We start from the raw sequence: 24267 nt of genomic DNA on the forward strand, positions 1-24267 counted from the left end.
AGACGAGTCCTGGCTGGAAGACGTAATGGCGGTCTGTGCTGGATGAAGGAGAAAAGCATAGCTGAAGGACTTCACCTAGAGACGTCACCAGTGAGTCAGTGTATTACATGTACACTTACACTATATACTATGTACCGGGCTCCTGTGTATAATGTCACTGGTGATCACTGTATTACCTGTACACTGACACTATATACAGAGCTCCTGTGTATAATGTCACTGGTGATCACTAGATTACCTGGACACTTACATTATACATACCATGTATAGAGCTCCCGTGTATAATGACACTTATGGTAATATTAGTAATGTGGTGGTAATATTAGTAATGTGGTGGTAATATGTGGTCTGGTCATAGTGTGGCAGTTTTTCCCCCTTCTGTGTGGTATTATTCGGTCACTATGTTGTGGTAATATGTGGTCTGGTCATGGTGTGGCGGTATTCCCTGTATGTGGTATTATTGGTCATTTTAAAAAAAAATGTATATGACACATTCCCTTAAAGAAAACTAAATAAAAATATATCTAAAAAGAGTATTGGATATTTTAAGAAAATTTTAATAGGTTAGAGTAGGGCCCTGCCAGAAGAGTCTACCTTATCGTGGTGGCGGCTTTAAAAATCTTTTGGCCAAAACAAAAGCTGATGGCTATGCATGTGGCACCGTCTGGTGGCAGCGACGTGGACGAGCGCCAGGATTCTGCAGGGATCGCATGGGGGTAAGTATAACAAGTTTTATTTGTTATAAATACAAGTAGTTAACTAGGAGTGGGGGGGATGAGAGATGCACATGGGGGGGATGAGAGATGCACATGGGGGGGATGAGAGATGCACATGGGGGGGATGAGAGATGCACATGGGGGGGGATGAGAGATGCACATGGGGGGGATGAGAGATGCACGGGGGGGATGGGAGATGCACGGGGGGGATGAGAGCTGCACATGGGGGGGATGAGAGCTGCACATGGGGCGGATGAGAGCTGCACATGGGGGGGATGAGAGCTGCACATGGGGGGGCGAGAGATGCACATGGGGGGGTTATGTTTAGATAACTTTGTTGCCTTATGAAGCGCAGGGGGGGGGTCCCAAAAAATTTCTTGCACAGGGGCCCACTACAGTCTGTGGCCGCCCCTGATCCCAAGCACACCACCAGAACAACTAAGGACTGGCTTCGTAAGAAGAAATTCAAGGTCCTGGAGTGGCCTAGCCAGTACCAGATCTAAACCCTATAGAAAACCTTTGGAGGGAGTTGAAAGTCTGTGTTGCCCAGCGACAGCCCCAAAACATCACTGCTCTAGAGGAGATCTGCATGGAGGAATGGGGCAACATACCAGCAACAGTGTGTGCCAACCTTGTGAAGACTTACAGAAAACGTTTGACCTCTGTCATTGCCAACAAAGGATTTATAACAAAGTATTGAGATGAACTTTTGTAATTGACCAAATACTTATTTTCCCCCAAAATTTGAAAAAAAAATTCTTTCCAAATCAGACAATGTGATTTTCCGGATTTGTTTTCTCATTTTGTCTCTCATAGTTGAGGTCTACCTATGATGTCAATTACAGGCCTCTCTCATCTTTTTAAGTGGGAGAACGTACACAATTGGTGGCTGACTAAATACTTTTTTCCTCCACTGTATAAAGCAGCATAAGCATCTGCATTGTGTAAGGAACTTATGTCTGTAAGAGGGTGAAGGGATTCAGAGAGTTTCAGAGTGTTTGAGATTTCTGTGAGGGTGTGCAAGTTTGTGTAGTAGGGATTGTGGACCTGAAGAGGAGAGGGAAGAGAATGTAACCACAACCTGGTCAGAAAGAGAAAGAGGGGAGTTGGAGAACTTAAATAGGGAACAAAGGCGGGTGAAGATGAGGTCCAGTTTGTGGCCATCTTTGTAAATTGGCTGCGGAAGACCATTGACCAAGGCTGAAGGAGGAAGTGAGAGATAGAAGCTTAGCGTGGGAAGTGTCAATGGAGATGTTGAAGTCACCCATGACAATAGTGGGGATGTCAGCGGAAAGGAAATGAAGTAGCCAGGTGGTGAAGTGGTGGAAGAAGGTAGTGGCTGGCCCTGGTGGGTGATAAATGACTCCCAGCTGGAGGTTGGAGGGGGAGTAGATGTGCAAACAGTGCACCTCAAAAGAAGGGAGAGTAACGGAGGGCGGCAGTGGGATTTGGGTGAAGGAGCAGTTATCTGACAGGAGAAAACCAACTCCTCCTCCATGCTTGCCACTGGGGCGTGGCGTGTGGGAAAGGTGGAATCCACTGTACAAAAGTGCAGCTGGAGAGACTGTGTCAGAAGGGGAGAGCCAGGTTTCGGTGATGTCGAAGAAGGAAAGTTTGTTAGTAATGAAAAGATCATGGATGTGGGAAAGTTTGTTGCAGACAGAGCGAGAGTTCCATAGAGCTCCTGTTAGAGGGACTGGGGAAGCGGGAACTGTGTGAATGAGTATAAGGTTAGAAAGGTTGTGAAAATTTGTGATAGGTGGTGGATAGGAGTACTGAACCAGGAGAGAAACAGGAGTAGCTTGAATAAAAAACAGTCTTTATTAAATACATAAATATCAAAAATAAGTATTCAAGTCATAGCATTAACATAAATGGGGATACAAAAGGAGTTAAGTGGTAGCAGCACAAAAGAGCTGTGACTCCCCATGCACCTGCTTTGTGCAAGTAGTTTGCGGGCTGGGGGCTCCTAAGATAAGGCACCCATCATATTCAAAGAAGATGGACATGGGACATTCAATCATACGTGATAATCAGGACAAAAAAGAGTTCATAGTAATATTTAAGAGTCCACAGTCCGGGTAGATATAAGTTAAGAGAAAGAACCTTACCAGAGGAGGTAGAATACAGGACTAAAGTGCTGAGTGCAATAAACCCATGGGAGGGAGCGCCTCAACGCGCGTTTCGCCTGTTTGAATGTGGCTTTCTCAAGAGGCTGGGGCAATGGTGCGTGTGAGGACCTTAAATATGTCACTTCCGCGGTCACATGACCACCTCGTGGTATCAGACTTCCGCGCCGTGAGTATCCTGTCGCGCGCACGCGTCCAAGCCGTCACGCCCACCGCGCGTGCGCGAAGCGCACAGAACAGGAGGCTACAGACAGCGGGACGTGCGCGCTCCGAGGGAAACCAACGGTACGCATGCGCACCACGTCAGCCTGAATATTAGCAGAAAGCTGTATAGTAGAAATATGAAGCAAGTCAATAATTGTGGTGTGAATATAGACAATGACCAAAGTATCCAATACATTACAGCATAGACTTAGGTACAGCATCGACATGGTGTAGAATACTTTACAGCATAGACATACAGTCATATGAAAAAGTTTGGGCACCCCTATTAATCTTAAGCTTAATGTTTTATAAAAATTGGTGTTTTTGCAACAGCTATTTCAGTTTGATATATGTAATAACTGTTGGACACAGTAATGTTTCTGCCTTGAAATGAGGTTTATTGTACTCAGCCCTCTTCAAATGATCCCACAGATGTTCAATGATATTCAGGTCTGGGGACTGGGATGGCCATTCCAGAACATTGTAATTGTTCCTCTGCATGAATGCCTGAGTAGATTTGGAGCGGTGTTTTGGATCATTGTCTTGCTGAAAGATCCATCCCCTGCGTAACTTCAACTTTATCACTGATTCTTGAAAATTATTGTCAAGAATCTGCTGATACTGAGTGGAATCCATGCGTCCCTCAACTTTAACAAGATTCCCGGTGCCGGCATTGGCCACACAGCCCCAAAGCATGATGGAACCTCCACCAAATTTTACTGTGGGTAGCAAGTGTTTTTCTTGGAATGCTGTGTTTTTTTGCCACCATGCATAACGCCTTTTTGTATGACCAAACAACTCAATCTTGGTTTCATCAGTCCATAGGACCTTCTTCCAAAAAGAAATTGGCTTCTCCAAATGTGCTTTTGCATACCTCAGCCGACTCGGTTTGTGGCGTGCTTGCAGAAACGGCTTCTTTCGCATCACTCTCCCATACAGCTTCTCCTTGTGCAAAGTGCGTTGTATAGTTGACCGATGCACAGTGACACCATCTGCAGCAAGTTGATGCTGCAGCTCTCTGGAGGTGGTCTGAGGATTGTCCTTGATTGATCTCACCATTCTTCTTCTCTGCCTTTCTGAAGTTTTTCTTGGCCTGCCACTTCTGGCCTTAACAAGAACTGTCCCTGTGTTCTTCCATTTCCTTACTATGTTCCTCACAGTGGAAACTGACAGGTTAAATCTCTGAGACAGCTTTTTGTATCCTTCCCCTGAACAACTATGTTGAATAATCTTTGTTTTCAGATCATTTGACAGTTGTTTTGAGGAGCCCATGATGGCACTCTTCAGTGGAGCTTCAAACAGGAGAACAACTTGCAAGTGGCCACTTTAAGTAGCTTTTCTCATGATTGCATACACCTGGCTATGAAGTTCAAAGCTCAATGAGGTTACAAAACCAAAAGAAGTGCTTTAGTAAGTCAGTAAAAAGTAGGTAGGAGTATTTAAAACAAGAAAATGATAAGGGTGCCCATACTTATGCACCTGTCAAATTTTGTTTGAATGCAGATTGCACATTTTCTGTTAGTACAATAAACCTCATTTCAAGGCAGAAACATTACTGTGTCCAACAGTTATTACATATATCAAACTGAAATAGCTGTTGCAAAAACACCAATTTTTAGAAAACATTAAGCTTAAGAATAATAGGGGTGCCCAAACTTTTTCATATGACTGTATATAGTATTGCACATGCTGGAAGTTCATGTTATATTCTCAACTGGTATAGAGCCATTAATAGCATCACTCATCGCATGGTTATTGTAACGTTGCAGATAATAGATGTTCTTCCCATTAGCTGGCATTGAAAAGAGTACACACGGACCTGACCACAGAAGCACTCAGTACAAAGGTGTACAACGCAACATCACTGAAATAAGGATAAAAATATAAAGATTAACACCAATGGAAGAAACTATACGGCTAAAAAATGGGTTAAAATAAAACACATGGGAAATAGTTACTAGGAAAACAGGAGAGCAGTGGCAAAAAACATGCCAGATCATAAGAACGCGGCGAAACTAAGGGCCTCATTTAATCCACGTGGGCTAACCATGTCCAGAGTGACCATGCGATGAGTGATGCTATGAATGGCTCTATACTATTTGAGAATATAACATGAACTTCCAGCATGTGCAATACTGTATATGTCTATGCTGTAATGTATTGGACACCTTGTCGATGCTGTACCTATGTCTATGCTGTAATGTATTGGATACTTTGGTCATTGTCTATATAAACACCACAATTATTGACTTGCTTCATATTTCTACTATACAGCTTGCTGCTAATATTCAGGCTGACATGGTGTGCATGCGTACCGTTGGTTTCCCTCAGAGCGCGCGCGTCCCGCTGTCTGTAGCCTCCTGCTCTGTGCTCTTCGCGCACGCGCGGTGGGCGTGACGGCTTGGACGCGCGCGCGCGACAGGATACTCACGGCGCATGCGCCGTTATGCGGAAGTCTAATACCACAAGTTGGTCATGTGACGCGTCACATGACCGCGGAAGTGACATATTTAAGGCCCTCATACACACCATTGTCCCAGCCTCTTGAGAAAGCCACATTCACCCAGGCAAAACGCGCATTGAGGCGCTCCCTCCCATGGGTTTATTGCACTCAGCACTTTAGTCCTGTGTTCTTCCTCCTCTGGTAAGGTTCTTTCTCTTAACTTATATCTACCCGGACTGTGGACTCTTAAATATTACTATGGACTCTTTTTTGTCCTGATTATCATGTATGATTGAATGTCCCCTGTCCATCTTCTTTGAATATGATGGGTGCCTTATCTTAGGAGCCCCCAGCCCGCAAACTACTTGCTCAAAGCGGGTGCATGGGGGGTCACAGGCTCTTTTGTGCTGCTACCACTTAACTCCTTTTGTATCCCCATTTATGTTAATGCTATGACTTGAATACTTATTTTGGATATTTATATATTTAATAAAGACTGTTTTTTATTCAAGCTACTCCTGTTTCTCTCCTGGTTCAGTACGCTTTTAGAGTAGAGTTTATGCTGACCTGGCCTTTATGGTTTATCAGCTATGTTTGCTTTTGGGCATGTATTTAAGGCTGTTGTATGTTCACTATGGTGGATAGGAGGTAGAAGTGACTGTGGGGATGTGATGGGGAGGACCAGGATTTGGAGAGATATTGCCAACAATCAGGAGGAGCAGAGAAAGTGTTAGCAGGTGGGAGCAAGATAAGGCATGAGGTGGCTGTCTGTGTTTGGAGACAGAGGTTTGTATGTTGAGGAACAGATCTAAGGAAGAGGTGAGATGGATAGGGAGAATGGAGGGAGACCCAACCAGTTCCTTACTAGGTGTAGGAATTAGAAGGGTTAGTAGAAAGTGGAGGACTATAGAGGTGAGAGTGAAAACAAACAAAAACCTTTTTGACTATGACTGTGTATCCAGTCACCTTCAGTTCCCTTCTGATTCATTTCTGGCCCAATTCAGTGAAGGACACTTATATGATGCACTTGCATGATGCTCAGTTGACTACATCAGGCAGTTAAAGGGAATCTGTGACCAGGTTTTTGCCATCTCATCTGAGAACAGCATAATGTAAGGAAAAGAGAACCTGATTACAATGATGTATCACTTAGTATACTGGGTGCAGCGGTTGTCATACAATTAGAGTTTTTAAATATAGCATGTAGCAGAACTCAGAAAGCTTCCCCGCCCACACCACAGTTCTTTATGTACATTGTCTATTGACAGTATGTGCTTATCAGAGGATTGGGCGTGGTTGGACAAGGGCTTACGTGCGCTGTGGATAGGGCAATGATATTCTCCTGATGATAAAACCATCATTGTATGGAAACAATAGCACACAGCCTAATAAGTGACACATCCCTGAAATCAGTGTCTTTGCTCTTACCTTATTCTTCTCAGCACTGTGGACAAAGCTATAACTATAATGGATGTAATTGCAACCTAGCCCTGGAGTCTAAGTGCTTGCTCACATTGCGTATGCTTTGGACGAGTGCAATCCGATCAAAAATCAGTTTGCATTCGTACCAATGTTATTCAATGAAGCAGTGCAGATCTGCATATATTTTCTCAGCTGTATTCGGCATGAGAAAAAAACACAGCATGCTGCGATTTCACTCCAAAATCAGACAGTGCAAGTAAAAAATTGATTGCCATACGGAGAATGATTATAACATTCGATGTTTAGGAATACATTACAATTCTTAGCATAGGAAAGTGTAAATGGTCTTGTAAAATATTAATAGCTGCTGAGTAAAGAAACAGATTGCACACGGATGACAAGTGAGAAAAATCGTCCAACTCTCCGGGATAACAATGGGACTGATTATTTATACACCATGAAGAATATTTGGTAGGTACATCTCCTGTCCACAGTGATGCTTTTCTAAGTAGCAGGAACTCTTCTGCGGTGAATTTTTGAAATCTACAACATGTCAATTTTTCTTGATATTAATACGTGTTTCATTTGCAGATTTTCCCCTTAGACTTGAATAAGATGGGGAAAATCTGCAAGTAAAAAACGCAAATGCAGAAACACACTAAATATGTGCATAACTAGCAAATTGCTTTACTTTATCAATAAAGTTTTATCAAAGTTAACCCCTTTAAAGCCCAAGACGTTCTAATATGTATCTGCGCCCAGGGACTTAAGAGCCTGATACGTATTAGTACATCATGGCGATCGCGCCCGCACACAGGCTGTGCGGGCGCGATCGCCGCCGGATGTCAGCTGATTGTCACAGCCGACACCCGATGCCATGTTCTGGGAGCAGTCCCGCACTGCTCCCGACACATTAACCCCTGCAATGTTGCGATCGAAGTCGATCGCAGCATTACGGGGGCAAAGTTAGGTGATCGGGATACTCACCTCTCCTGCCGGCATCCAACGCTTTCTGCCGCGGCTTCCAGGATGTTGCCATGATGACCCGATGTCGTCATGACAACATCCGGGTCACCAGACAGCAGGAAGATATTTTTGTCATGCTCAGTGCATGACCAAAGTATCTTCTGCATCTGCAGCGCTGACAGCCTGTAGAGCATAGGGATGGTGCTGTGCCATGCAGGCGATCAGTATAAAAAAAAGTGAAAGTCCCATAGTGGGACAAAGAATAAAAGTAAAAAAAAGTGTATATAAATGAAAAAAAAAAAAATGTAAAAATATAAAAAAAAAAAAAAAAAAAGAAATTTTACCACATTCATGAAGTACAATATGTCACGAAAAAAACAGTCTCAGAATCAGGGGGATCCGTTGAAGCGTTCCAGAGTAATTACCTCATAAATTGACAGTGATCAGAATTGCAAAAAATTGGCCTGGTCATTAACGTGCAAACCACCTTGGGATGTAAAGGGGTTAAAGAATAGGAAGTATCCAAAGCAAGGCAGTTTTAAGCATCTGGAAAAAATGCATTAAAAACGCACTAAAAATGCAATTAAAAAAAGCTATTTAATTTAGCTAATAGGTGCAGAAATGCTTCAGGAAATCTGCTACATCAAAAATACACCAAATAATCATCATGAGAACTTAGCCTAAGAGGTACAAGAGGTCCCTTTGCCCCATATGAGAAAAACAAAGCTATTAAAGATCTGTGATATTTGGGTCCCCTGTGTGAAGTTTTGGTCCATTTCCTATGGACCAAGGATGTTAGTATTATTCGCATACAACATGCTACACTTGTATGCTGCATTATTCTGACCAAAATCACATCTGTTTCAGTGTATGAGAGGAATGGAGAGGAGAGAAAGGGTCACAAATTAGAAAAGAGAATGGATGGTGGCTCAGTGGTTAGCATTGGGGTCCTGGTTTAAAATCCCACCTAGGAAAACATCTGTGAGGAGTTTGTATGTTCTCCTCGTGTTTGTATGGGTTTCCTCTGGGTTCTCCGGGTTTCCTCCCACATTCCAAAGACATACTGATAGGGAATTTAGATTGTGAACCCCAATGGGGACAGAGATGATAACGTCTGTAAAGCGCTGTGGAATTAATGGTGCTGTATAAGAGAGTAGAATAAAAAAATAATGAGTTATAGGCCTCACTCACTGAGCTCTGAACTTGCAGGTAAAGAGAAAACATGAAATAATAGAAACAATATAGATTTTTTTGTGAGTATACATTTTGTCGCGTACCTTTTTAGAGCACTCCTTTGCTGCCTAGCTGCTTCAATTTGTCGCGCTTCATTTTGCTTTTGAATTCTTTCTTCCCAAGCATTTTTAAGTTCACAAGTTTCCAATGCAAATATTTCTACACGTATATACTGGTTGTTCATATTCTGTGAAAAAAAGAAGTGAATCATCGTGAAAATCTCCACAATAGACTAGAACATCTTTCTTATGTTCAGTCATATATAGGAAACATTCAGCTGTAAATGACAAGTTACATGAGCTAAGCCAAAAACAAGAGAAATGTTCTATCTCCTGGTTTCACCGAACAGTCTGGAAATATTTTATCTCATGCAACAGAAGGCAGAAGACGGGCATTATCTTTGTACAATTTCAGCTTAGTTTGTTTGAGAAGTCTTGCATCATTACTTGCACAGGTGGTTTCTTACAAACTCCACCAGCTTTCTAAATGATACACTCTTAAGAAAATCTGCTGTTTTGCATATAAATATGTTTGCTTTCAGTACAGAAAGACAAGATAGATTAAAAGAAATAGTCTTTTTTTGTTTGCAGTTTGTCACTTTATGTCGACAATGTTGTCAGAAAAATGGATATGGTTTTCAATGTCTTAATAGTAGGCCTCTCGTATCCGTCACTTAGTTGCCATCAAAAGTATTCAATCCCCATTGCAAATTAGCTCAATTTTTTAAACTTTCTGCTATTTGCAATAAACCAATTAAACAAAAACAATTTTAATAGCTCAACACAACTAATATATCAAGGGGTTTCTCCAACTTCAACTCAAAATGCCACATAGCGCTCAATGACGGACACTGCACGGCATGAGCGGGTGTAAGTTACTGCTCCTTGCTGTGCAGTGTCCGTCATGGCTTAGAACTATCACAGCGTGTAAACACGCTCTGCCAGTTCAGTGCCGACAGCTGTCTGTGACAGCTGAGCAGCATGAGAAGGGGTGCAGGGACCCATGCCGTCAGTCCCTGCACCCAGATCGCTGCGATCGGTCAGTCAATCTGACTGACCGATCACAGCATGATGGAGCAGGAGACGGTGAAATTTCAGCGTCTGCTGCTCTATCAGTGCTGGAGCTCAGCGCTGCCAGTGGCTGAGCTCCTGCACTAAACAGCCAGGAGCGGTGTCAGCACCGCCCCTGGCTGTTAACCCTCTGAATACTGCGATCGAGCGCAAATTCAGGAGGCAGGCAGAGGGCTGGGAGCTCCCTCTGCCTTCAGGTCGGCAGAGGGAGCTCCCATGACGACCCCCAGGTCACCAAGCTACGGAAAGCTCCTGAGACCAATGCACACCATCGTCTCAGGAGCTTTCAATATAGGTATAATGTATTGCAATTCTAGCGCATTGCAGTACATTATACCTATGAAAAAAGTGAAAAAGTGAAAGTCCCATAGTGGGACTAAGTAAAAAAGGTTTAAATAAATTGTAAAAATGTAAAAAAAAAAATATATATTACACTAATAAAAACAGATTTATTGGTAAAAAAAAAACAAAAATAAAAAAGTACACATATTTGGTATCGCCGCGTCCGGAACGACCCGATCGATAAACGTGTCACACTAGTTAACCCTTTCAGTGAACAGCGTAAAAATAAAAAACATGAGAAACTGTGACTTTTCATCATACCGCTGGAAAAAAGTGGAATAAAACGCGATCAAAAAGACGGATGAAAATAAAAATGGTATATTTGGTATCGCCGCGTCCGGAACGACCCGATCGATAAACGTGTCACACTAGTTAACCCTTTCAGTGAACAGCGTAAAAATAAAAAACATGAGAAACTGTGACTTTTCATCATACCGCTGGAAAAAAGTGGAATAAAACGCGATCAAAAAGACGGATGAAAATAAAAATGGTATCGCTGAAAACGTCATCTTGTCCCGCAAAAACCAAGCCACCATACAGCTCCATCATCCGAAAAATAAAAAGTTACAGCGCTCAGAATAAAGCAATGCAAAGGTAATTATTTTTTCTTTAAAAGTTTTATTATGTAAAAGCGCAAAAAAATAAAAAAATTACATAAATGTAGTACCGCTGTAAACATACTGACCCAAAGAATAAAGCTGCCTTATCAATTTTACCACACAAGTAATAACAAAAAATCCTAATTGATGCTTTTTGTTTCATTCTGCCTCTCAAAAACCAGAATAGAAAGTGATCAAAAAATGTAATTTGCCCAAAAGTGGCACCAATAAAAACATCAACTCGTCCCGCAAAAAACAAGCTGTCACATGACTCTGTCGGCCGAAATATGGAAAAATTCTAGCTCTCTAAATATGGCAATGCAAACATTAGTTTTTGCAAAAAAAGCGTCTTTTAGTGAGTGACAGATGTCAATCATAAAAACCTGATATGAATCTGGCATCACTGTAATCTCACCGACCCGAAGAATAAAGTCGTCTACTCACTTTTATACTGCACGAAGAACGTCTTAACCTGCTGCACATTTGTTTATTCTGCCTCCCAAAGATCGCAGTAAGGTTCGGCGCACATGTATCCTGCGCTCTGCGCAGAGCACTTACACTGGGGTTTCCGTGTACATCTCTGAAATACGTGATACAGATGGAATCCCCTGATGGAAGACTCCCTGTAGTGAGACGGAGGCACTGTGGATGCTGTCTGACCTATGATCCGGCGGTGTCCATCTTTTTAGGCGTAAATAAAAGCGCGGTCAGCCACAGTTTTGTGCACGTCTGAAAAGAAGGATAATAGAGGCCAGATGGAGTCCAGATTAACTCTGCTGCCTCATCTCATTATAGTGAATGGATCCCTCCAGGGTGTCCTCTGAATAACGTCATTTGGAGATTTAGATGGAAACCCCAAAGTCAGTGCTCAGCATAGAGCGCAGGATAAATGTGATCTAAAATGTTATGTAAAATGTTCCCAATAAAAGCTTCACATAAAAGTCCCTACTCAGGTCTGTCATGTGTTAATGGAAATATAGGGGGCTTCCATGTTACGGGTAGTACAAAGGCTCTGGAAAAGCTAAATGGCTCCTCACCCCACAAAAGAAATTCAGCAAATTCTGCGCTCCCAAATCCAAATCCCCCCTCCCTTCTAAGCAAAGCAGTGTGTCTAAACCACATTTAGTGTCCACACGTTTGGCAGGTATATAATTTCCAAAATGGGGTCACTTAAGGGGGAATTTGGGTCTTCTAGCATTTAGGGGCTCTGTATATGGGGTGCGCAAGCTATTCTAGGAAAATCTGCGCTCCAGGAGGCAAATAGCGCTCTGTCCCTCTTGAGTGTTGCTGTGTGGCCAAGCAGTACTGTACAGCCACATATGAGGTATTGCCACATTCAGAAGAAATTATGGGACAAATTTTGGTGCCATTTTTATCCATTATCCAGTGTGAAAATGTCAAATCTGGAGCTAAAACAAATTTTTGTGGTAAAAATGTAATTATTTTTCCTCACTGCCCAGTGGAATAAAATTCTGTGACACACGCTTGGTGTCAGTATGATCACTGCACCCCTAGAAGAGTTCATTGAGAGGTTTAGTTTGTAAAATGGGGTCATTTATGGAGGAATCTGCTGTTACGGCACCTCAGGGGATCTCCCAGTGGGTCATGTCACCTGCAAACCACAACAGTAAAATCTGTACTATAATATGGTGCTCCTTCCTTTCTGACCTTTGCACTGTGCCTCAAAAGTAGTTGCCAATTACATGTAAGGTATTGGCGTGCTCTGGAGAAATTGCACAACAAAATGAGAGGTAAATTTTCTCCTGTTACCCTTGTGAAAATAAAAAATTTGGGGCTAAAAGAAAATTTTTGTGATTTTTTTTTTTTCACGTCTCTATGTTATAAACTTCTGTGAAGCAACTGGGGGTTCAAAGTGCTCATCACACATCTAGATAAGTTCATTGAGGGGTCTAGTTTCCAAAATGGGGTCACTTGTGGGGGGTTTCTGCTGTTTAGGAACATCAGGGGCTCTCCAAACGCAACATGGCGTCCGCTAATTATTCCAGCAAATTTTGAAATCAAAAAGTCAAATGGTGCTCCTTCCTTTCCGAACCCTGCCATGTGCCCAAACAGTGGTTTTCCCCCACATATGGGGTATCTGCGTGCTCAGGTGAAATTTCATAACAACTTTTGTGGTCCATTTTCTCCTGTTACCCTTGTGAAAATAAAAATTTGGGGGCTAAAAGAAAATGTTTGTGTTTTTTTTTTTCATGTCTTTAAGTTATAAACTTCTGTGAAGCAACTGGGGGTTCAAAGTGCTCATCACACATCTAGATAAGTTCATTGAGGGGTCTAGTTTACAAACTGAGGTTACTTGTGGGGAGTTTCTATTGTTTAGGCACATCAGGGGCTCTGCAAACGCAACATAGTGTTTGCTGATTATTCCAGAAAATTTTGAATTCAAAAAGTCAAATGGCGCTCCTTCTCTTCTGAATCCTGCCATGCGCCCATTTTGGGGTCCATTTTTATCTGTCACCCTTGTGAAAATAAAAAAAAATTGGTCTAAATTTAATATTTTGTGAAAAAAGTTAAATGTTAATTTTTTTCTTCCTCATTGCTTCAGTTCCTGTGAAGCACCTGAAGGGTTAATAAACTTCTTGAATGTGGTTTTGATTACCTTGAGGGGTGCAGTTTTTAGAATGGTGTCACTTTTGAATGTGCTGACAACAAAATCACACAAAAATCATCAATGGAAATCAAATTTATTAACCAATGGAGACCTGGATTTGGAGTCACCCCCAAAATTAAAGTGGAAAAACAAACTACAGGCTGATCCAACTTTGATGTAATGTCCTTAAAACAAGTCAAAGTAAGGTTCAGTATTGTGTGTGGCCTCCACGTGCCTGTATGACCTCGCTACAATGCCTGGGCATGCTCCAGATGAGGTTGCGGATGGTCTCCTCTGGGATCTCCTCCCAGACCTGGACTAAAGCATCCGCCAATTCCTGGAAAGTCTGTGGTGCAACGTGACGATGGTGGATAGAGCGAGACATGATGTCCCAGATGTGCTCAATCGGATTCAGGTCTAGGTCAGTCCATAGCTTCAATGCCTTCATCTTGCAGGAACTGCTGACACACTCCAGCCACATGAGGTCTGGCATTGTCCTGCATTAGGAGGAACCCAGGGCCAACCGCACCAGCATATGGTCTCACAAGGGGTCTGAGGATCTCATCTCGTACCTAATGGCAGTCAGGCTACCTTTGGCGAGCACATGGAGGACTGTGCGGCCCTCCAAAAAAATGCCACCCCACACCATTACTGACCCACTGCCAAACCGGTCATGCTGAAGGATGTTGCAGGCAGCAGATCGCTCTCCACGGCGTCTCCAGACTCTGTCACGTCTGTCACATGTGCTCAGTGTGAACATGCTTTCATCTGTGAAGAGCACAGGATGCCAGTGACAACTTTGCCAATCCTGGTGTTCTATGGCAAATGCCAAGTGCCCTGCATGGTGTTGGGCTGTGAGCACAACCCCCATCTGTGGATGTTGGGCCCTCATACCACCTTCATGGAGTCGGTTTCTAACCATTTGTGCAGACACTTGCACATTTGTGGCCTGCTGGAAGTCATTTTGCAGGGCTCTGGCAGTGCTCCTCCTGTTCCTCCTTGCACAAAGGCAGAGGTCCTGCTGCTGGGTTGTTGCCCTTCTATAGCCCCCTCCACGTCTCCTGGTGTACTGGCCTGTCTCCTGGTAGCGCCTCCAACCTCTGGACACTACGCTGACAGACACAGCAAACCTTCTTGCAACAGATCGCATTGATGTGCCGTCCTTGATGAGCAGCACTACCTGAGCAACTTCTGTGGGTTGTAGAGTCCGTCTCATGCTACCACAAGTGTGATAGCGCAACCAACATTCAAAAGTGATCAAAACATCAGCCAGAAAGCATTGGTACTGAGATGTGGTCTGTGATCCCCACCTGCAGAACCACTCCTTTATTGAGGGCGTCTTGATAATTGCCAATAATTTCCATCTATTGTCTATTTCATTTGCACAACAGCTTGTGAAATTGATTGTCAATCATTGTTGCTTCGTAAGTGAACAGTTTGATTTCACAGAAGTTTGATGTACTTGGAGTTATATTCCGTTGTTTAAGTGTTCCCTTTATTTTTTGAGCAGTGTACTTCTGATTGCATTTGTTGGGTAATGGATCTGTTTTCCACATAAATTTTGTTTCTCTGTTCCTAAAAAGGAATAGAGTAGCAGAATTCAAAAATGCAGACCAAGCCTGAATTGTTTAGCAAATGACCTATCAATAAGTTTATGGGGTATGGTAACAAAGTGAAGTAACTAAACAAAAATAGGTAAAAACACAGTAAAGTAAGAAACATGCTAATGTTTTCTTTAGTATTGTGTCTTCCAGCTAAGCATCAATATATACGATAGACCAGGTGTCTGAAACACACGGCCCGGGGAGCTGCATGCAGCCCCTGAGACTGTCATCTGTGGCCTGAGGTTCACTGGAGCTCCTTGGAACAGCAGACAGCAGGCCAAAGGAGGAGCGTGTTGGTGCTCCTTAATGTCATTACGCCGAAGTACAGTGTCTCAATGCCATAAGATGACCAACTGTATGATGAACAATGAAAAAGAGATATAAAATAATTTAACTTTTCAAGACACTTAAAAAATGGCATAAAAAGTGATCAAAAAAGTTGTATAGATAAAAAATGGAATGGCTGAAAACATCATCTCACCCTACAAGGGATGCAGTCCATAAATTTAGAATGTTTTTCTATGTGCAGCCCATTTAGCCAGTAGAACTGGAGACTCTTGCTAAAGACCATTACTTGTCAATTATGGCTATATCCCAGAGATCCATTTGCTAGCAAGCACAAAGCTAGAAGTGGCAACACAGAAAAATGTCTTGAAATATAAAATAGAATATGTAATTAGGAATGCAATGATAGCATCCTGAATGTTCTTACATTCTGGCTAATGGAGGTGGTTCCTGAGCAGAGGACCTCCTCATAGAGTGATCTAGTACCTTCTATGACCAAAAGATACCATATTTTGCATGTTTGGCAGACAATTATTAGTACTTCATACAGAGCAGCCATCTATGTTTTGGCCCATAGAATGGGTTGTTGTGAAGAGGACACCATCCCCTTTATGACAACCACACACTGTACCCTAGTGGAGCGTATGGAAAGGGGTTGTTGTGGCGCCCCTGAGGGTTCAGTCGCCACAGAGGTACTGCACCTCACCCAGAGGTGTGGTGTCTCCTTCTCTCAGGTAAGGAGGGAGTGCTGCCCGGGACCCCAACACCAGCATTCAACACTACATTGCTCCACGCCGGCTGGAAGGGCATTATGCACTTCTTCTGCTGTCCCGTCCCTGGCTGGAGTGGGGGGAGCCAAAGAGAGGGGGAACCAGTAGTGGGTGTGTGTGGAGGATGTAGAGTAGGGGAACAACATTATAGGAGATATATAAAGGGAAGCCATCTTAGTTAGTGGGAAAAAAGTTCAGTCAGTGAGTAGCAAGGAGGGGAGCAGAGACTCTTCAGGAGCTCTGCTCCATGACTGGGGCCTAGTAAGAGAGGCCCAGGAGGGGAGCAGAGGAGAAAGGCTCCGGTAACATAAGAGATCCCAGGGGGTACGGTGAGTGCAGGACGGCACCCGTACGCCCGAATCTGCCAAGTGTCAGAGGGATCAGGCCGCAATAAGGGAACCGGTCCCTGGCCCAGCAGTGTTACTCCAGGTTTCGGCTGGAAAAACCGGAGGCTTCTGTACTTCCATGGTGCAGTTGCCACAGTCTCACCCTAGTCACCGTGAAGGGCATCAAGTAGGTCCGGGAACTCCAGGTTGCCCAGAGGGACTTCAGAGCACCCGATCAGGACTGTGTGTGGGGAATCGCAGGGCAGGAGGGAGAAGACCCAGTGCGGGAAGACGGTCTAGTAAGGAACATAAGAAAGCGGGGTTCTGTCAAGCGCTCCTGATATACTTGAGAAAGTGCTGAACCCCTCGGCTGGTGGACGCAGTGCGACACGGGAGGCTTACACCCGTACAGTGTACCTGAGGAACTTGAACAGAACTGTGAGTAAACTCGGATGACTGCAATCTCCTGTCTCTTTCAGTTACTCCTGCTGCGCCATCTCTTCTGCACTACAATGCCCAGCATCACCATCTGCACCTACACTGCCCCGGGGGCCCGCTCCGCCTGTGGGGAGCAGAAACATCCTGTTATGATCTGCAACATGTACTAAAGAAAGATAGGGGAAAGCTGTCCCTACAGTAAGACTAAGCTGAATCCCTACGATGTAGCGGGCTGCCTGTTCCTAGTGAACAGACCCGCCTTAGTCCTCGGCTAGTCTGAATGAAGACCTATAGAATTAAGGAAGGGGTCCCTAAAAGAACTAAGGACTGGAACAAAAATGGGACACCTCCTAAACAGAAGTTGTTGCAGAGCACAAAAAGACAAACTGACAAAAAGTACTAGACGTCCCAGAGGACCAAGCGAACTTGACAGAGAAAGACACAGAAGCACCAGGCTAGAGAGACAGTAGAACACTGAAGTCCTGCACAGCCAGGAGGGCGGAGCTGGAATATAAAGGCAGATGGTCACATGACCGCAAACCACAAGATAGAAAAAACAAACAGGAGGGTTCTAACACATCCCAGCTGCCATCCCATCACCCCCGGAGGTCTGCAGCAGCGCCGGTAACCGTTACCGGGAACCACAGGTGGCGTCACGAGACAAACTGTACACTAAAACCCCTTTTTCAAGAGAGACCCCAGAGTACGGGCCCGGGAGCCGACTGCCGTGACATCCTAAACAAGGTAAAAGGCCTGGGTACCGAGTCCCCTATATCCCCCCTGGGCGAGACATTGTCATAATGGGACAACACCTCTATTAAAAATACTGTATATTTTGAAAGAAGTGCTAAATTTTCACATTAATCCTTTAATTATAAAGCCAAAAAAGTAAATGTGATTTATATCCATGAAGCGTAAAAATTCTAACTTTGCCATTGTAATTTATCAGAAAGTAACATGTGCCAACACACTTCACTCAAGCATTTGCTTTGGCAGCATATCTTATTGATCAAAGTCTGGAAATATGAAAAAGCTTCTTAAAATGAACTCGTATAGAAGAATATTTCTCCAAATGAAGCGTACTTTACATGTTGTTTACATATATCGAGAATATGGAAATTTCAGAGTGAATCTCTAATTTTTGCTTTAACAAGATACCTTTCTAGTTATGCTTTATACTAGATGAGAAATGTTTAATGCTGTCATTAGCTGTTCAGAACTGTGTAGAAAAGTTTTGTAGTTTCAGCTAGAGAGAAAAAAAGCACAAAAAAAGAAGCCTGGATAGTAGTGATGAGCGAGTATGTTTTGTTAACCCTTTCGCCTAGTATGCTCGGACGAGCACAGAGTAGTTACAGTGTGCTCGGTGATATGTTTGAATCACTCCCGTGTGCATGATTTGCGACGGTTTGATAGCTTTATTACATGTGAGGAATGTGTAAGAAATAGACATTCCTCACATGTATTAAAACTGTCAAACCGTCGCAAATCATGCACACGGGAGTGATTCAAACATATCACCGAGCAGCTATAAATACTCAGTGCTCGCCCGAATATACTCGGCGAAAGGGTTAACAAAACATACTCGCTCATCACTACTGGCTAGATGATACATCAACTGTAGCTTAACACTCTAGCTAGAACATATTTTGGTGACGAGAAAACCAACCAACATAACAGAGCTAAAGCTGTTTTGTAAGGAAGAAAGGGCAAAAATTTCTGCAATATGATGTGCAGGACTAATCAACAATTATCATAGGCAATTAGATGCAGTAATTGCTACTCAAGGGGTTTACAACAGATACTGAAGGCAAAGGTTCACATACTTTTGACACTTACGTGATAGTGGATCACTTTCTTCAAAAAAAGAGTGACAAAGTCTAATATTTTGGATTATTTTGTTTGATTTGGTTCTCTTTATCTTCTTTTAGTATTTGTGTAAAAATTGTATGTAGTTTTTGGTTAAATTTATGGAGAAATATGGAAAATTCTGAACGAGTCACAAACGTTCAAGCACCAGTGTATAAGACAGGACACAAAAGTATGGACGTCCTTGACAATATATTACATTTACATGATAATGGATAAATCCAAACTGGTGTATTTAGGAAAACCAGTGCTGCCATTACGTTATTACATGCTATCTCCTCTCTTCCAGGAAGGCAGTTTGAAGGTATCTTCATCAGACAGATTTTTCAGAATGAAAAAAAAAATTGTCTGAGGGATGAAGATTTTGAATTGACATTTTTACAGAAATGGCAGCAGGACATAAAAGAGGATATTGAAGAGCAAAATACTCAAAAGAGACAGATTTACCACGACCCCACAGACGATCCATTGAGGCACAAACAATGGTAAGATTGATCCGTCTCTTGCTGGCATGAGATAAGGAATGCATTAGAGAGGTAATAGGACATGTTATGTCTGACTGACAACTTACCTAAACATTTCTCTCTCAGCTTTGCGATTACATACCATTCAGGAAATATGAGACATTTTGGTACCTCACCACCATCACAGACGCACAACATCACCAGAACGTTTCATTAAAATGCCTTTGGACCTGTGTCTAAAATAAGGATGCCACCCATGGGTATGATCGAACATTGAAAGAACAGCCTCTTTCTCCGATTCCTCAGGCAATTAAAGCTATAACATGTTACATGCGATTTCATGCCACACAATAGGCTTGATTTTTTGTCCAAATTGTCCGCGCAATTTACAATTCATAGGTCTCTCATAAGGGAACTACGAAGAAGAGGGAGAGAACACGCGTCGGACATTCTGGCAGTAAAGGATGCAACAGAAGTAGTATCTTAGAAAACAGTAGACACTTCAAAACTTATCATAACAGTGATGATGATGAAGATATATTGCTGCAAGTCAGAGGAATATGCAAAGTGCTAATAAAGGCATGAAGTGAAAACTGGTAGAGGATATTGAGTACAAGTTCTCCTGGAAAGACCAAATAAAAATATTCATATTGCTCTATTTTTGTAGTGTGGATCTGCTGCTACTGTTGCTATTATGGGTTATCTGGTCTGACATTGAGTGTTTCCTCATTAATCGTGCGTTTATTGTTAATTTTCATCTAGTCTTATTCTGTCTTAATAACATCATTCATCTTTATAGTCAGTCCTGAAGAAATATTCATTCTTATATTCCTTGGCTACAAAATACCATTGGCTGCCACAGGAAGAGACAAACATTAGGATTATTAAGAAAAATAAGATAATAGGATGACAAGGGAAATAATAATCACAAACAGGGAGGACTAGTACAAAAGGAAGCAGAACTTCAGGTACTTTTTGCTGTGTTCACAAATGTTGTTTCTCTGTGGGTGGTGGTGTGCATGTTTTTAAATGTGCAATTATGAGAATATTTTGAATGGGGACAGAGAATGTAGGGGTTATGTAGGACTGACGTGGTTTCAATTTTAGAATTTTGTGGGAATAAAGGAATACACACATAATAAATGTCGCATTACATTTATTAGTAACATATTAGTACCAAAATATTCACACATAATAAATGTCATATAGAGGCACACTACATTTTTTGGTAACATATTCGTGCCAAAATATTGAGATATTTAATGGTAACGTTTACTAGTACCTTATTTTATAGTGACACAACTAGTGTCCTCCATGGCAGCTGGTCTTCACTCATAGGCGCAGTAACACCTGCCCGGCATCCTGGGTGCCTCTTGCGCTTATTGTGCCTCACAATGGAATGACTTAAGTCTTAGTAACAGTCAAATCTTGGATTTTTAAATGCTAGAGGTACCTCTTATAGTGGGCTCAGGATGCTGGGAGCAGAAATGAAGACTGGCTGCCACGTAGCACAGGACTTGATACTGGACTATGGCAGCACAAATAGATTTGCTCATCTGTAGACACAAGTATAGGTATTATTCAGTGTGGCTTTCTTGCATATTGCTATACACACAGTTGTAACAAATGTTGGCATATGTATTACCTATAGGTTTATGTATTTAATTATGATAATATGTATATATTTCCGCATGACAACCCTGAGGGTGCGCACTAAAATAATTGAATACAGCAGCATAAACTTTAAATTACATGAGGGGCTCAGCAATTAATAGCTATGATCATAATCATGAGCTAAAATAATCAGTTAATCAGGACAGCAGATAATGCATCTGTCATGATTCCACCACTCATAGTGTCCTAAGGATGCTGAGAGTGACAGTTCAGCTGCCCTATAGGATCAGGGGTGTGCTGAGCTGTCAGGATTGTGAGTGACAGCTCAGTTGCCGAATCTGAGGCATGAGCGTGCTGAGCTGTCAGTATTGTGAATGACAGCTCAGCTGTCCAATCTGGCGGTGCCTGTGGGGTTTCTTCATGTGTCGCTCATTATGGGTGATTACCTGACTATTTAGCTGAGTGACAATTAATAGAACATTGCCAGTTGTAGCTTAGCTCAAGTGGTGTGTGTTCTGTGATCAGAATATAAGAACTCAGCGCTTTGGTGCCCGGCCTTGGATTTGCCTTTGACCATCCTTTTGTCTAAATCCTTTGTCTTGATTCACTACCTTCTTGGAATTCTGACTCCAAACTGTGACCTGACTACACCTTTGTCCCACCCCTCAGTTTATGATGTACCCTCCTGGCTCATGACCTTGGACTCCTTGATTTCTCAGACTTCTGGCTTGTCCATGAGAAGTGACTCAGAGTCACATTTCAACTGGTCTGTTTAGGAGCTAGACGTTTAGCCAATTCAATGTAAGCTAAATTCTTATGGTCAGTGACCACAGTGCCTTGATGAACTGCCTCCACCAAAGAATGTCTCTATTCCTCAAAACTAATTTAACAGCGAGCACATGACCGCAAATTGGTCAGAGTTTTTGAACCCTAATATAAACGGCCCCTACCCAGACCTCCGAAGCATCCACCTCCACAGTGAATAGCTCATGGAGATTGGGTTTGATTAGACAGGCCAGATGGTCCTTATTTTTCTCTAAATTCAATTTCTCTATCATGTTCAGGCCGAGGTCCAAGAATATGAAGGCTAACACACTATTACACAGTCTTTGTTCAGTTTTTCCTCCAGAACCTCCATCCTCCATGCACCCTAAGGGCATTGCAGTTTCTGTGGTATTCTCGAAGTTGTAAGCTGAGATCCGTAAAGTCTAGTCCTTTGCTCCTACCACCACTCCTGGGTCCAAATTATTTGTACCTATGTACCAGAGATTGCGTCCCTTTCAGAGTTTCAAGATTCTGTCTTGAGTCGTCACCCTGTGATCACAGCTACACGAAAAGCTATTATTAGGCTATTTTGATGGCCGTCTATGAATAACAATATTAAAAACTTTGTATTTGCTTGTGAAGTTTGTGCACTCACTAAAGTCTGTTATAACCAGCCGGCAGGGAAATTGGCTCCGTTGCCAATTCCAGAAAGACTGCAGACTCATCTGTCCATGGATTTCATCATGGATTTGATAGATTGATAGATTCTCAGAAGGTCCAAAGCTCCCTCAAGTACCTCATCCATTAGAAGGATATGGACTGGAGGAGAGATCCTGGGTTCCAGCTCGAGACGAGAAGACTGAACGCCTGGCCAGGGCCCCCTAGAAGAGGCGGTACTGTCACTATTCCACCACTCAGTGTCCTAAGTTTGCTGTGCATGACAGGTCAGCTGTCCTATAGGATCAAGGTCCTGCTGAGTTATCAGGATTATTAGTGACAGCTCAGTCACCCAATCTGAGGAAGGGGTGTGCTAAGCTGTCAGTATTATGAACGTCAGCTCAGGTGTACAATCTGGCTGAACCTGTGCGGTTTTCTTCCAGATGTTGCTCATTATGGGTGATTACCTGGCTTTTTAGCTGGCTGGGAGTGATTAGAACATTGCCAATTATAGCTTAGCTCAAGCAGTGTTTGTTTGCTCTGTGCTCTGAGTTCGTATATTCTGATCTTTGTTGCCTGACCTTTGATTTGCCTCTAACCATCTTCTTGTCTAACCACTTTTTCTTGATCTGCTTTCCTCTTGGAATTCTGACCCCGGACTTTAACCTGACTATTCCTTTGTCTCACTCCTCTGTTTCTGACCTAACCTCGTTACTTAGGATCTCGGACTCCTTGACTTCTCCGACTCACGGCTTATCCGTGAGAAGTGACTCAACATCACAGCATCCTAGTACAGCAACATTTTCTCATCTTTGCCCGGTGATGAACAAGAGATCAAACAGCATCAGTAATGTCAATGACAGGTCTGGTAGGTAACAGCTGGAAGGAAACATCTAAAATGATTAGCCATTGTCTTACTGTAGAAGAAAATTTTCAGATTCTGTCTGTTTTCAATTGTGGTGTTTTTACATTACTCCAGGCATATGTAAGAACAAAGGAAACTCCCAGGCTTATCCAAGAATACTGGCTATTACATCAGTAAATTTTAAATATTGATCCTTCTTCATGCAGTATAGACCCAATCTAACTCATGTGCAGCATTGATAGACTGCTAATTATCTGACCCTCATAACTTTTAAGAGTGTTGTGAATGCATAAAATATATATTTATAAAAGAAAGAATAACAAATACATATCAATTATTGATAGATCTCAGGGGTGAGTACGTATATTCCCAGCAGAAAAAAATGCTACACATACAATTATAGTAGAAGAAAACAGGAGAGTGCCTTCTTCATGGTTAAGATGTCTAGAAAGACAGTCTGTCCATTTCTTTTTTCAGTCTATTATTTATACGTATAGAAGGTGAATGAAGTTTTTGCATCATTACCTCTTCCGCCAAGCAGAATGTGACAATGAAAGTCTTCATTAGAGTGTAAAATATTACTTTAGAAAGCACCTGATTGTCCTGTTAATGGGAAAAAAATGATGTTTTTATATTTACTCGGTGTCCCATAATTATATTCGGCAGCATGTGGTTGATTTCCCAGATTTTGTATAGACATGGTGTTGTTACTGCTATTCACTGTTTATGAAACATCAAAAACAATAAAAGTAAAACTTAGCACCAGCTTCTTACTAATAAGGCTTAGTTTAAACAAATCTAAAAGAAAATCATTAGAGACAACATTCACTTGGCTGTAATAGGAGTTTATGTGAGACCCTTATGCTTTGTGTCAAAGGTGG

The 24267-nt window shown here is 42.4% G+C and overlaps 1 protein-coding gene across 1 annotated transcript in view; it reads right to left on the reverse strand.

Moving 5' to 3' along the window:
* LOC141166377 (protein FAM240B-like) overlaps window positions 1-24267 on the reverse strand; it is a 183455-nt gene that overhangs the window by 79743 nt on the left and 79445 nt on the right. The window contains exon 2 of the mRNA XM_073653010.1: window positions 9158-9300. Within this exon, the coding sequence (XP_073509111.1) occupies window positions 9158-9297 (140 nt within the window). The 5' untranslated portion in view covers window positions 9298-9300. The remainder of the gene's footprint in view (window positions 1-9157; window positions 9301-24267) is intronic.

This window comes from Phyllobates terribilis, unplaced genomic scaffold, assembly GCF_046119375.1.
Source record: "Phyllobates terribilis strain yellow unplaced genomic scaffold, ASM4611937v1 Scaffold_1__5_contigs__length_1240528914, whole genome shotgun sequence".
NCBI classification, from domain to species: Eukaryota; Metazoa; Chordata; class Amphibia; order Anura; family Dendrobatidae; genus Phyllobates; species Phyllobates terribilis.